We start from the raw sequence: 15,146 nt of genomic DNA on the forward strand, positions 1-15,146 counted from the left end.
TTTTTACTCAGGACCAAGCTGACTTGAGTTTTAAAACAAAACAAACAACAACAATAAAATGTTGGGCAGTTGCAAACCACATGTGCACTTAAAGCCCTAGTTTTAAAAATCTGTATGGATCCTTTGAAGATCATCAGCAGAGGAGAAGAAATGGTTCTCCATTAACAAAACTATCTTGATTCATCATGTTAAAAAAGATTGAGAAACCTGGACTTTCTCATAAAGTCCAAGATTTTTGGTTGGGGAAAATAAGGAAGGTATCTTTTCTAAGGGAAGCATAGTATGGATAATAGGAAGGCCAAGGGCTTGGTTGGGTCAAGGTTAGGGTGCAGACGGCTGGGACTGTAACGTCATCTCTGCCAGAAATCATATCAATGATTTTGAGCCATTAATCTCTTTATCTCTGATTTTCCTAATTGGCAAACTGGAAATTTCAGTATTTTTTTAATTTAATTGGTTATTGTCTCTTCCACTTTAATATGAACCTGCAAAGGGCAGGGATTCTGCTTTGTTCCCAAGCTTTTCCCTGACCTGAGAAGGGAGGGAGATGGCTTGTACGACAGGGTTTTCGTTATATGGACACCATGCTGATAAAGTGGGTTTGTGTCTGGTGTCTTATCTTGTCACAGGATAAATCCCAGGCTACAGTCTCTTTTTTATAGTGCTAAAGAGCATTTTTCTTGATAATAGGCCAAATTTTAGAAACATGAGAACTATAGTTTCTGTTTCTGAAATCTGAGTTACTTCATGAGTGGACAGGAGGCCCAGGTCACCAATCCCAGGTGGCAGCAGTGGAGTAGTGGACTGTAGTCAGTGTTCCTTAATGATGGGGATGCATTTAAAGCAATGCATTGCTAGGTGATTTTGTCCTTGTGAGAACATCATAGTGTGCATTTACCTAAGTGAAGAGGCTGTTCCATTACAAGGTGATTCAGTCTATGGGAGCACTGTTGTATATATGGTCCCTTATTGACCAAAATGTCATTAAGTGGTGCATGGCTGTGGTTGGGTCTGGGAATGGAAAGCCAGTCAGCCCTGTGACTTCTCTTTCCATGCTTGCCCCCTCTGTACCTGAGCAGCCAGACATGCTATCCACCTGGGCTTTGGAACCTGTCCTTCCCAGCACACAGAACACTTCTCCCTCATCTTCTGAGGATCTCCATATACACACATCTTCCAGGGAGGCCCTCCCTGGCCACTCTGTATTAATAACTCCTCCTACACCTACCTCTGAGCCCAGGGTCTCCATTCCTTTTCTTTTCTACTGTTTTCCTTTTTTTTCTCATTCCTTTTCTCTTACTACTATTTAATACACCATATAACTTACTTGTTTAATTGTTTAAATTCTCTCTCATACCAGAATATATGTAATTCTTGCATAGAGTAAGTGTCCAGTAAATATTTTTGAATAAATAAAAGATACATGCGTTTAACTTAAAATTCTGCCATAAAAGAATTTCATGTGACCATCCAGGGCTCTAATTCAGTAGGAGTTGAAGATTTTCTCTTTATTTGTAGAATGACAAAGGACAGATCCCTGCTGATGTTGTTCCAGATCCAGTGGACATGCCATTGGAAATGGCCGATGCTGCAGCCACTGCTAAGGAGATCAAGCAGATGCTTCTAGATGCGGTGCCCCTGTCATGTAGCATCACAAAGGCCATGCTTCAAAACTGTGATCACGTTACTGCCAAGTCAATGCTTACCTCTCTCGGCTTGAAGTTAGGGGATCGTGTGGTCATCGCAGGACAGAAGGTACAGTAAGCAACTGTGGGCCCTGAAGCTATGTCCATGGCCTGTGTTCAAAGGTGTGTGCAGCATGGTCAGAGTTTTGAATTTTTGGGAAAAGGTTCAATGTAGAGGTAGGGGGTCCCTTATTGACTGAGAATATGCAATTTAGATGTAAGTTTACTATGAAGTCTGATTTATGGATGTAAACTTATTAGAACTTGATAGGGAAAGTGTCTGCGTTTGCATGGGAAAGAGTGGAGCAGAGTGGAGCTGCTGAATAAATTTAGAGGTATGAGCTGAGCAGTGATCTAGCCCCCTTGTCTGTGCAGTCCCCACCCCACCTCCAGGGGCTCCTCCCACTGCAACGGCACAGAGGCCAAGTGAGGGAAACCCTACTGTTCTTCAGTGTTTGGCTCCAAGATCCCACAAACAGAGACATGTAACCTGACAGGAAAGAGTTCTATGCAAAGGAAGACTCCTCCCTCCCCTGACCCCACCCCACCAACAGTGCAGCAGACTGCAGATCCCTTTTCCTCCAGAGTGGCAGCTTCTGTGTGGCATTTGTGGTGGCCAGTCTTTTAGTTTTCTGATACCTTATTTTCTTTTTGCCATGCTGGGGGTGGAACCCAGGGCCTTGTCCATGCTAGCCAAGTGCTCCATCACTGAGCTAAGCCTCCAGCTCCATCGGAGGTTCTGTTTTTGTTTTTAATTTTGACATCACTAGAGAACTTAGTGTGGAGCTTGGAACAGGAAGTCCCTGCTTGGATGCTGAAATTCCCAACATCTTCACCTTTCAATATTTGAATGGGTTTTGTTGGGGGTGATGGAGATTTTTCAGAAAATTGCAATTTACAGACTTGATATATTAAGAAAATTGATTCAAAAAGGAATCAAAGCTACAAATAATTAGGTCAAGAATGACTTTTACCAAAATAATGCCTTCACAGGACATTTATTAGGTTTTCACTGTCTGTGGAGTTAAAACACAAGGAGACTATGAATGCATGGCTTTTTAAATTTAGATTGAGTGTTAATCTTTAGTAGTATTCATTCCTATAACTATGTCTGAGAATGTGGACCCTTAAGAGAGTTATTCTGTTGTTTTATCTTATTTTTCATTTTGGTTAATTCTAGCTGCACTGAAGAGCAGTCTCCAGTTATAACGTGGACTTGTCTCTGTCTCCTTTCAGTTCCATTGACAAAGAGCTTCATGCTCTGAAGCTTGCTAACTGGATGCCTGCACACGTAGGATTCTTATGTCTTCTTGATGAGTTAACTCTTTTATTATTATTTCATGTCCCATTTAGTGTTCCTTATTCTGAAGACTACTTTGAGACAGTGAAATTTTTAAGACTTCTATGGTAAATTTGTCAGGAGGAGGACACTTGGAATTACTAATAATTATAAAAATTGTTTTGATATATATTTTCTTTAGGTTGGGACATTAAGATTTTGTGGAACAACTGAATTTGCAAGTGGGCAGTGGGCTGGCATTGAATTAGATGAACCAGAAGGAAAAAACAATGGAAGTGTTGGAAAAGTCCAGTACTTTAAATGCTCCCCCAAATATGGTAAGGTTGATGCTATTTAACTTACTAAAGATTAACTAAAAATAATCAGATTTTACTCTTTTATACTTTTTTTTTTTTTTTGATGATGCTGGGGATTGAACCAGGGCTGACGCATGCAAAGCTCACACTCTACTACTGAGCTGCACCTCCAGTCTCTCTTACAGTTTTTAAGTGAAACTTTTCTCCTGACTACTTATATGATTGATAAGGGGAATGGGGATTTAGGGAGGAGTTTTTAAAAATAGGAGATGTTATAGCATGTTTATTCACATTGATAAGAATTACACAAAAGAGAAGTGGAGGCTGTGGGAGTGGAAGGGCAGTCACAGGAGGAGAGTCCTCGAGGAGCTGACGAGGCTGGAATCCAGCCTAGGGGTGACCTGGCATTGCATCAGACACAGCTTCTCCTCCCCAAGGAGAGAAGTGGTGGGGAGGTGCGGAGATTCTCTTTTGACTGTGGGTGTCCTTTCAAAAGCTGAGAAATGAGACCATTAGCTAATATTAGGAGAGGGAAGGGTATTTGGAATTTTGAGGAAAGAGGAGATTCAAGAAGTTCATTGAGGAGAAGGAGAGTGTGGCCAGGTCAGGAAGTTATGGTAGGTGGCCAGGTGCTGCTGAGGGCCAAATGGGAGCATGTTGTCATAGACTTATTAGAGTTAGACCAGCATGCAAGACTAGGTGTTTTTTTTTTTTTTTTTCCTTAAGTCATATTAAACTGTTTGGGTATAGGTGCTGATTAAGCAGAATCTGCTTTCACCAGGGCTATTTTTTCTCAAATTACAAATAGAAGGAAGTAGGCAGAGGATTTTTTCCTCTTGAGGATTTTAGGAGAGCAGTGAGCATGATGAATGGTGGAATCTAGGACAGCTGGTGGGGAAAATGAGGATGCTACTGGGGAGATGGACCATGACAGCATGATGGGATTGGCAACTTCCATGTGGTGGAGGGGCCACGGGGTGCTGGAGTTAGTGACCTGGAGTGGTTGAGGCTCCGGCATACCTTGTGGAGCTATACAGGTTACGATGAGCCTGGCAGCTGAGCTGGGGAGAGGGGAAGCTCGGGAAGGGCAGTGCTCAAGGAGCAGACAGCCTGGGTGTCAGGTGGCTACCTGGGTGGGTGTGGCATTCACCAGGAGCCAAGCCAGGAGGAGAGGAGGTGAGGAGGCCAGGGAGCCAGCCAGCTGCCGAGGTTTTTACTGCATGAGGATGAATATTAGTGACTCCGACTTCTGTTGTGGCTTCCTGAAGGAGAGGTAGGAGTGGTGCAGTCAGTTTGCAGGCCTTGCCTCGGATCAGCATCTCTATAGAAGCACTCAACAGAGTTAACCCCTGGCTCTTATAAATTTACCAAAATTACTCGTTTCTTTTTGTCACATTTAGGATGGAGCCTTGGGGATTTGTCTACCAAGAATTTTTTTGTGTTTACAAAATTTGCTCACTATGTAAAATTTGAAAAACAAAAAAGGAGAAAGAAGAAAATAAAAATCACCTGTACCTTTTTTTCCTCTTTAGTATTTCTCCCACAAAATTTGGATCATGTATACAGTAGTTACATGTTCTGCATCTTTACTTGACATCCTGTTATAATTTCCCCGAATCTTTAAGTATTACTTGAAAATGTGATTTTTAATGGCTCTATTTCCTTTAATTTTTCCAATTTGGTGAAAATTTCTGTTTGGATTCACATTTCTCTGGTTGTGGCAAAATAGAACATTTAAAATGTGTTGTTTTACTATATGTATTTTTTGTGTTATTAGCAGTTGTCTATTCATATTATTTGCCCATTTAAATTGATATATTAGTGTTTTCTTAAAAAAAAGAAACTGATATGAGTTTTAGAAAATACATTATTTAGAATATTGGCCCTTATATTTATTATAGATATTTTGCTCAATTTGTCATTTGCCTTTGAACTTTGTTTGCAGTGTTTTGGGGTATCTGATTATACACAGTGAAAAGGCTTTTCCTTTATAAATTGTTGTATTGCTTTCATTCCTTGATGGATAGTTCTTTCTAATCCAAAGATTAGTAACAATGTATTTTATTCCTTTGAATATTTTAATTTTTTTACATGTGATTACATAATTCACTTAAAGCTTACTGGTTAGTGGTGTAAGATTAAGGTTTTAATTTTAGTTTTCATCTGGTAACTGTCAAGCAGACTAAGGGCAGGACCAAAAACCTTTAGCTACACACAGAGCAGATGTAAATCAGACTTAGGGGAAATAGTTTGTCTAGAAATTGCATGTGGATTACCAAACCCATCATTCCAAGGTATTGATTCAGCTCAGCACCCCAAGAGCAGTCAGTCCTGCTTTAATGTACCAAGGCCTGCTGGGGTGGGGATCCTGTGTTGGATGTATGAAGGTGGGAGTAACCCTTCCTGCTGACTCAGCCAGGCTCCCTAAGGTACTTAAGGTGGAGAAGTTGGTGACTCCCCTGCAAACCAGAAGCCAAAACATTTGTTTCTTCTGAGCAATGTATCTCTTTCCCTGTTTTGAAATCTGTCCTTTTCCCTTCTTTTATTACAAATTAAGTTCTTATAAATGCTGTGGTCTGTTTCAGGATTGCTTTTTTCTAATGATCTTTTGATTCTAGCACATATTATTATTTTTTAATTGTAGAAGTTTTAAAATAAATTTTAGTACTCAGTGGTAATACTGGTTTAATGTCTTTTAATAATTACCAAAGTGAATACATGAACCTAGTTTGATAAGTTGATTTCTATTCTAAAGCTTATTAAATGAATCAAAACCCTCCTTTGACTTATCTTTCCCTGCCTTCTGAGTCTGGCTCTTTAACGGCCAAAGCTTTTTCAACTCCTTTAGCTGTATCTTCTTATATTAGTATCTATGTTTATAAATAGTATATTTATATGACTCTTTCTTGATTTTTCCAGCTTTAGACATCTTTTGGCTTAGTATTTAGAGATTCATTGCTCTTACTCTTCTAAGTCAGTTTCTTTCTTGTTGTTTTAGAGGAGCCTACTGTTCAGTAGCTTTCTGACAAAGGATGCATGAGAAATAAAATGTTTTGAGACTTTCCATTCTAAAAATGTGTTTATTTTGCTGGGCAGGGAGTGCATGCTTATAATTGTAGCAGCTTGGGAGGCTAAGGCAGGAGGATAGCAAGCTTGAGATCAGTTTCAGCAATTTAGCAATTCCCTGTCTCAAAATAAAAAAATAAAACCAGGACTGGGTTGTGGCTCAGTGGTAGAGCATTTGCCTAGGGATGTATAAGGTCCTGAGTACTGCAGTCAATCAATCAATCAATCAATCAATCAAAAATATGTCTACCATCCTGTATTGCATGATGATGATGGTTTGGGATAAGGAATGTTGAGTACATGTTCCCTCAGTATTTTGAAGGTGATCCTCTATTGTCTAATGTAGAGTTTGGTGAACTTTCTGTAAAGGGACAGGTAGTAAAGAGGTTTAGGTCTTGTGGGCTACAGCTTTGCCTCTGCTGCGGTAGTGAGAAAGCAGCCACAGACAGCATGTAAACTGTTCCAGAAAAGCTTTACAGAACAGGCAGTGGGCACGGTGTCTCTTGGGTCCGTAGTTTCCCAACGACTTTCTTGAGCTTCCAGTATTGCCAGTTAGAAGTTTCAAAGCCTTTCTGTCTTTTGTCTTTGATCTTTTTCCTTTCATGGAAGCTTTGAACATTTTTTTCCCCTTCTTTTTAGTGTTTTCTTTTAGAGTTCATACTATTTTTATTCCTTCTCGATATTTTAGTGTTGGGTTTTGGAGACATATTTATCTAGAAATTTTTGTTATTCTTTATTTAATTTATTAACTTTTTGTGGTACTGGGGATTAAACCTGGGAGCTCCATCACTAAGTTACATCCCCAGCCCCTTTTATTTTCTTTAGAGCCTCACAATCCTCCTGCTTGAGTCCCCCTAGCAGCTGGGCGCACAAGCGTGGGTCCCTAAACCAAGCTTCATTCCTTTTTTTTTTTTTTTAAATAATTCTTCTTTATGTGTTTATTTTTAGTTAAACCTTAAAGTTGTCTGTCAAGATCCAGGGAAAATCTCATCAGAACTTTGGTTGCCCCGAGTGACCGGATAACTAGACCTGTACACTGTGCTCGCTGTGGACTCGGTGTCCAGGCTCTGCTTTAAATTTATTTTTGTTTTATTCTTGCTTAGCTAAAAAAAATCAAGAAGAGGGATGGCTCTATAAATGAGGTTTTATATGCTATATTAATCTTTTTAATTCACTGAATAAAATATTTAATTTTTAAAAAAACAAATACACTTTATCCTATGGAAAATTTCTGGTCAGACCTTGAAAGAAAAACCATATATTTTCCCTGAGATTCCGAAAAAAAAAATAACTCATTGAACTCCATTATTACGATATTACTGACACTAATCAAGTAAATTAGAAAAATAATTCATACTGTTTTTATATGTGTTAATTTTCAGTTTTCCCATTTATTTATCTATATCTACACATGGAATATTTTTTAAATGAAGGTAATATTGTATTTTAATAATGTATAAAACATATAACTTGATTTTTATCTTCTTGATTTACTTCTCACGTTTTCAATATTATTGTATAATTGTCTTATTTGTCAATGGTGATACAGCACAGCAGTCCCCCTTATTCTTGGTTTTGCTTTGTGTGGCTTCAGTTAACAATGGTCAGATACAGACCAAAAAATACAGTACAATACAGGATGGGGTTTTGATAGTACATTTACATAACCTCTGTTACAGTATACTGTTACTCTTGTCCTATTTGATTATTACTGTTGTTGATTTCTTACTGTGCCTGATTTATAAATTAAGCTTTATGGAGCTCAGTATATATAAGAAAATAACTCAATACATACAGAGTTTGGTACTGCTTGTGATTTTAGCCACCTGCAGAACATCTTGGAATGTGTCCACTGTGGATAAGGGGGCACTACTGTAGTTCACAGATATGATTTATCTTGTTGCCAGACAACTTTGTTTTCTCCTCCTTACGAGTAATGTTGCAGTAAGGACATATTTAGGTGTACAGTCTTTTCCTCCTACTTGGATTATTTCCTCATGATTAATTTCTGAAAGTGTGATTGAGATATAGTAGTAAATTAAAAATTAGGACATTCTAGTAACTAGAAATGGTTTTGACTTGTGAAATCTGTCTTCTCCTTATACTACAGAAATGTAAACTTTTAATCTTCCTGTGCACTCCTAAGCATCATTATTTCTTTACAATTAATTCTATAAGGTTGATTATGTCAGGATTTTTGTGTTCCAGAAAGATTGTACAAAGTTACATCCCCAGAGCAGCAATTTGTGTCTTGAAACCCTCAGCAATAGGGTTTCATAGGGCTTTAAAGTGTGAGTGTGTGTGTGTGTGTGTGTGTGTGTGTGTGTTAGGCTGTAAGAATTGAGAAGAGTAGAGAGACAAGGAAAAGCTCATGGGTAGGAGACAGGAGAAAAATGGCAAATAAGTGAAAGAAGGAGAGTCAGGAAAGCCAGGGCGAGGTATGGGATCCAAGGCAGGAAAACGTTTCAAGATGAACAGAAAAGAGATCCAGGGGACACTTTTTATCTGTGAATAGTGTACTCGGTTTTTGTACTGTCCTGAGCATTTCTACCTGGCTGTAAAACAAATTGTTTTTATTATGTTACGTTTTGGTCATAATATGTATTTGTTAGGTTGTAAACAATAAATGAAAGAGTGTGACCTCCGTATATGATGACCTCACTTTCTCTTCTTAAACGCCCTGGAGGTAGATTTGGCATTCTCCTGTTCTGCCATCCCGGTAAACTTGGGCTGGATATTTTGTTGTCCTGTGGACTCCTTTCTGAAGGAGCATTGTGCTCCCAGCTGCCTAGACAGGCAGCCCCCGCCCCCGCCCCCGCCCCCGCCCCCGCCCTGCTCTCCTCAACACACTTTGGGTTGCTTCCAGTTGTCAGGAACTGAGGGCCAGGCCTTTCGGGAAAACTATATTTTATAGGCAAAAGAATGCATCTCTTCCATATGTAAGGCACTGTAATTGGGCACAGTGGGGAATGCAGAGATGAGTAATGTTTGAATCTTGTCTTTAAAAGGTATAAAGTCTGGGAAGAGAGGTAAGACATGGCATAAAAGGCTAAAATGTGAGAAAAACATAAATCCTGATAAAGTGACATGGAAGAATAGGTTTTTATATTATATACTGCATTTTTATTTGCCGGTAGCTTAGAAATAATAGAGCACTATTACTTTAAATCATTTCCCTTTCTCCCAGTTTCTTACCACCTGGTTATTTATCTCTTATATGGCTCTTAAACCATCACTGGTGTGAGTCTTAACTAGATTGTAAGTTCTTTGAGGCCAAGTACCATTTTACTTGCTTTTCCATCCCTCACTAGAACCTATACTAGGCTCTAAGAAGGAACTTGCAGATTTATGTCACCAAGCATTTATACTTGCCCCTTTATTTAAAATGCTTTAAATTGTTTAACACTGACCTAAATTCTTTACTGTTTTTTAGGTATATTTGCACCTCTTTCAAAGATAAGCAAAGCAAAAGATCGAAGGAAGAACATAACACACGCTCCTTCCGTGAAAGCCGTGCCTCTCATCAGGTCCCAGAAAATTGATGTAGGTCACGTCACCTCAAAAGTGAATACTGGTAGGTCAAATCAGAAAGGTGGCAATCCTCCTCAGTGTTTTTGCTTTATTCCTGGGATTCCCAGTGTCTAGGCTGCTTTGCTCTCTTGCCTTAGCCAGCCCTGAAACCTGAATCGAGTACAACTGCAGGTTTGTGTTTCTCAGCCGCAGTCAGGTTTAAAGGGTTCAGCTTCTAACAAGGGTGGTTCAGGTTTGTCCCTCCCTTTCCTTTCCTGTTGTCTCCATACCTCTAACACCCCATAATCTAACTCAGAGCTGGCTTTGGTACCTCCAACAAGCCTGCGTGAAAAGGCTCACTTCACGTTCCTCACCTGTTCAAGGACATGCAGAGACTCCTGTCACCACCTCCGGACACCAGCAGAGTCCTCCTTCATCTGCTGCAGTGTCTTCTGTTGTTGAGCCGCGGTTTGCGGAATCTTTCCCTATCTCTGCACTAGTTGTGCTTGTTCCTTCCTTCAGCCCCGTCTTAGGCACGGGTGTGACTTCTGCTTTGGGGTGTCCTTGCTGGGCTTGACCTCCTTACCCAACCCTCTTTCTCCGAGGAAACTTGCCCAGGGTCTCTGTTTTACCTAATCTCTTTGTTCTCTGGCCTTGTACTTATTTTTTACCCACGCTTCCCAATTGTAAGTTATTACTTTGGATTTTGTCCACTGATTGCTTTATTTGTGCAAATCTTTTATTCTCTCGGCAGAATTTTAATCTTTAAATGGGCTGTGAGAATATCCTGTCTTCTATTCAGTGTGGCACATAGCATAGAATTAGGGGCTCAATAAATAATTTGTTAACTCATTAACAGCTGAAATAGAAAGACTTTCAAACGTGATGAGAGAATTGTCTCCAAAAACTTGGTGTGGTGTTTCTATTCTGTTCCATTGGGCTATTTGAATATTGCTGTGTCAAAATTCACTTCATAATTGCTTTAATTTAAAATTAATAAATCTTGATATCCAGTAGAGGAAAGTCTCCCACCTTATTCTTGAAAATTGTCTTGCCTATTTTGGGGCTTTATACATCACATTTCCTTACTAATTTTAGAATAAGTAGTTAAGTTTCTTTTAAAAAATAATCTGCCGTGGTTTTAATTGGTATTAAATTTAAATCTTAAATCAATTTAAAAAGAATTGACATCTTTACAATAGTTAGTCTTTTAATTATGCACTTGGAATAATTTTCTATTTAATTACGTTCTTTAAAAATATCTCACTACAGTTTTTTTTTTTTTTCAATTCTCTTTCACCCCAACCAGTGGGTGAGCAGGTACCTAAAATCCCAAGGAAGGGCAACCCTTGTTTCTGAATGGAGAAACTGTGGTCCTAAAAACATGCATGGAGTCCCCAGAGTTCTCTCTGTTTTATCATAGCTGGACCCTAGAGGCAGAATCTATCTCAGAAGAGTGTAGGACAGAGTAGGGAAATGAAAACCGTGGGAGGTGTCGAACTCAGGATGCGAGGAAGGAGTGTCCTGGGGCTGTCAGGGAGGTCATGAGAAGATGGGCTCGAGAGAGTGACCTTCAAATATTAGGCAGGAACTCCCAGGCCTGTTCCCAGGTTGGGTGTGTATGAATCTGACCAAAGGTGGTGGCCTCTGGATAGACTACTTCCCAGGCACAACTGACTACTGGTGGCACAGCACATAAAATAGATTTGAATGTCACTGCAGAGATTTTGGAAACTCAGTGGCCATGGGAACTGCTGCGCACAGAAGGTGGGCAGAAAGTTCTAGCCTGAACCTAACCAGGTTGTGATTTCTGCTGAAACAAAAGAAAACCAACCAACAAAACAACATTCTCCAGAGGGTTTAACATGACTCATTGTCCAAAAACAAAACATTCAAACGGGAACTCTGATGTTGCAACTAACACATAAAGACTTTAAAGAATAGAATAATTGTAAAGAATAATTGTAACTATGCTCCAAGAACTAAGGGTGAATTCTCTTGAAACAAATGGAAAGACAGTTTTAGCAGAGAAACAGAAGATGTGAAGAGTCATATGTTGTGTGTACACACACACACACACACAAGTAAACCCTGGATGATTTTTGTAAGATCACTGGATTATATCAAGGTCAGTTTCCTGGTTTGGGATTATAGTTTTGTAAACATTATCTTTGGAGAAACTGGACAAAGTGTACAGGGATCTTCTTATATTACTTTTTACAACATGAATTTACAGTGATCTCAATTAAAACTTTCAAAAAAAGGACCAAATGGATATTTTAAGACAGAAAAACATAATAATTAAATTATTAAAAAATAAGAAATCTACCCAGCAGGTTGTCTTCTCATTCCATTTATGGTGTCTGGTTGAGACCCTCATCCCTGGCTGCTGTAATAGTTTCCCCAAGTTTCTGCAATCAGCTTCTCTACCTCTGATTTTCTTTTAGACCTTGAGCTGGAGAAATGTTACATAACCAGGACTCTGCTGAGGCCAGTCCTCCTTTTTAAAGCCCGGTGGAGGCTCCTCCACTACCGAAGAGCTTCCATTCCTTAGGCAGGCACTCTTACCTGGGAGGTCTTCTGACACCTGTCCATCTAGTCTTACTTCTCCATCCAAAAACTACTCTATTTCAGCCAGGTACTTACCATGATCTGTCTTCCTGCAAGAGCTACTTTCTCTTCATTCTGAGCTTCCATTCTTAATTCTTCCTGACCGTACCTCCAGTGTTCTGGGGAAAGATCACACTTGTTCCTCAAGGCCTATCTCAGTGTGTTATGGCCTTGTTGATGGCGCACTCATTCATGGTTACAGCAGCAGTTACTGTCTCCTTCTCCTGTCCTCATGAAGAATATTCTCACATTTTACTCATGCCATCCATATTGAACTGAGCAGGACCTCCTCAGGGCACGGACCATGCCTTGTTAATCTTTGAGTACCTTGTGATAGTCAAAGTCCCAAGGACAGTTCTTTGTTAAAAATGCTTCATAAGTAAATAGAATTCTACCAGACAGAACTTAAAGCCCGTTTGATTTCCTATTTAAATTATTTAGTTCTGTACAGTTAAAACAAAAGTCTTAATAAGGCAGATTATTATTTAAGAGCTTCCCTGTTCCATGTAAAAGTTTTGTGGGAATAGGGTGTAGTAGAGTGGGGTAGTCATTTTCAGAATACCAATGACAAAGTACAGGACTCTTCTTACCATCTGAACTCTCATAAGTGAAGAATTGCTATAATAATTGGCAAAAATTTTTACCCCAAATTCACTGCACAGAATACCTCCTGCAATGAATTGCATGCAAACATTGGTGAACTAGTTGTTTGCATGTTCCAGTGAGCTATGGCCCCTGCATGTCCTGTCTTCAGTTTGCTGTACTTGACAGCACGGTGCAGATGTGCTCACCAGAGGGTGTGTCAGCCGTCAGTGAGGCACCTGGGTGGCACATGCTTTGTATTCCTTGGAAATCCTTAGCAGATCATGAAATTGGGGCTTTCATATTGGATGCAAATGCATTCTTTTTCCTCTAAAGGTGAAATATTGGTTTCTGTGTTTATTATCCAGCATGTTTTCAGAAGAAGATAAGATTTAGATGAAGAGGAATGCATGTAGTTTTTAAAACAAATACAGTTTTTTGTGTGTTTAATGTTAAAGAAAATTCTCTTTTGCTGAAGGTGCTTTATTTTCATGTCCTAGGATTGATGACATCAAAAAAAGAGAGTGCTTCTGAATCAGCACTTTCGTTGCCTCCTAGTGAAGAATTGAAAACTTTAACAGAGAAAGATGGTAATATAATTTATAACTTCTCAAAATTTAATTTGCTGGTGGAATTTTAATATCAAAGAAAAACAGCTTACATGGGGGTTAAGTTTTAAAGTTGGTAAGGGAAAAATGAGTATGGTAAAAATTACCCTTGAAAATCTCTTAAGCACCTCATAATAAAGTGTGTACTTTAAAAGAGATAAATTTCTCTACTGCATTTCTTATGTAGATAGACTTAGAGAACTACTGGACTGGATTAAAAGAGGGAATAAAAGAAGATTGCATAGTTACAAATGGCCTGACAGCAATGTTTAAGTTGCCTTACCTGTCAAATCCTTAGGTGAGCAGTATTGAACTTTGGCCATCTTAAAACATATTAATGGCATTTTTTTGTGTATTTTTTTTAATATAAATAAAATAGAACTCTACTGTCAGTATTTACCTGAGATGAGAGGTGAGTATGGTGGTCAGATTAGATAGGTAGTTAACATTAATGGATACAGTAGCACCTCCTATTTAAGATTGTGTTGAATCCTTAAAAAACAATTACTTGTGTTATAAAAACTTTTTTTTTTTGGAGTGGGGGGTACTGGGGATTTAATGCAGGGGTGCTTTTACCACTGAGCTACAGCCTCTGTCCTTTATTTTTTATTTTGAGACAGGGTCTTGCTAAGTTGCTTAGGGCCTTGCTAAGTTGCTGAGACTAGCTTTGAACTTGTGATCCTCCTGCCTCAGCCTCCTGAGTCACTGGTATTATAGGCATGTGCCCAAAGTCTTTTATAACTACAATATATTTGGGTGACATCAGGTATTTAATTTAACATTAGATAATCCACAGTTGAGGAAGCTAAATGGAGCATTTCAGAAGGATTTGCCTAGAAAAGCATCTCCTTGGCCCACTTCTTATTTTCTGCACTTGAATGTATTCTTTTGTGTTCCTGTTTTAGTTACCCTGCAAGGATCCATCAGCAGCTCCTCCTCTACATCTTCTTTGGAACACAAACAGAGCTACCCCAAGAAAGCGAATGCAAGCAGCAATAACAAGAAGACCATGAGCAAAAGCCCTTCTCTGCCATCTCGAGCCAGTGCTGGTATCTATGGCTTTTTCAACCAGGCTTTCTTGGTGTTTTTTATCTTGGTTTGTTTGTAAGTAGATTTGCTCTTTTTAAATGTGTAGAAGGAACTCTTTACTGCAGTCAGATTGAACTACTTGCACTCTTCTTTGTCTCCCCCTGGGCCTTAAGCCAGGTCTCTTCATTTTGCTGTTGGATATAAGATATTGCATTAATTTTCACTTAAATTTGCTCCTGGGGGTTTCATCTCATCTGAATTTTGTTTCTTGTGTCTTGCCTGTTAGCCTTCTTTAAAAGAGATAAATTCCTATACTGCATTTCTTATGTAGATAGACTTAGAGAACTATTGGACTGGATTAAAAGAGGGAATAAAAGGAGATTGCTTAGTTATAAATGGCCTGACAGCAATGTTTAAGTTGCCTTACCTGTAAAATCCTTATGTGAGCAGTATTGAACTT

At 39.1% G+C, this 15,146-nt stretch overlaps 1 protein-coding gene across 2 annotated transcripts in view; it reads left to right on the forward strand.

Moving 5' to 3' along the window:
• Clip4 (CAP-Gly domain containing linker protein family member 4) overlaps positions 1-15,146 on the forward strand; it is a 57,684-nt gene that overhangs the window by 21,073 nt on the left and 21,465 nt on the right. For both annotated transcript variants that reach the window (XM_076832840.2, XM_076832841.2), the window contains exons 7-11: positions 1,519-1,755; positions 3,167-3,302; positions 9,781-9,921; positions 13,550-13,639; positions 14,563-14,706. In XM_076832840.2, coding sequence (XP_076688955.2) covers positions 1,519-1,755; positions 3,167-3,302; positions 9,781-9,921; positions 13,550-13,639; positions 14,563-14,706 — 748 coding nt within the window. The remainder of the gene's footprint in view (positions 1-1,518; positions 1,756-3,166; positions 3,303-9,780; positions 9,922-13,549; positions 13,640-14,562; positions 14,707-15,146) is intronic.

This window comes from Callospermophilus lateralis, chromosome 14, assembly GCF_048772815.1.
Source record: "Callospermophilus lateralis isolate mCalLat2 chromosome 14, mCalLat2.hap1, whole genome shotgun sequence".
Classification (NCBI taxonomy): domain Eukaryota; kingdom Metazoa; phylum Chordata; class Mammalia; order Rodentia; family Sciuridae; genus Callospermophilus; species Callospermophilus lateralis.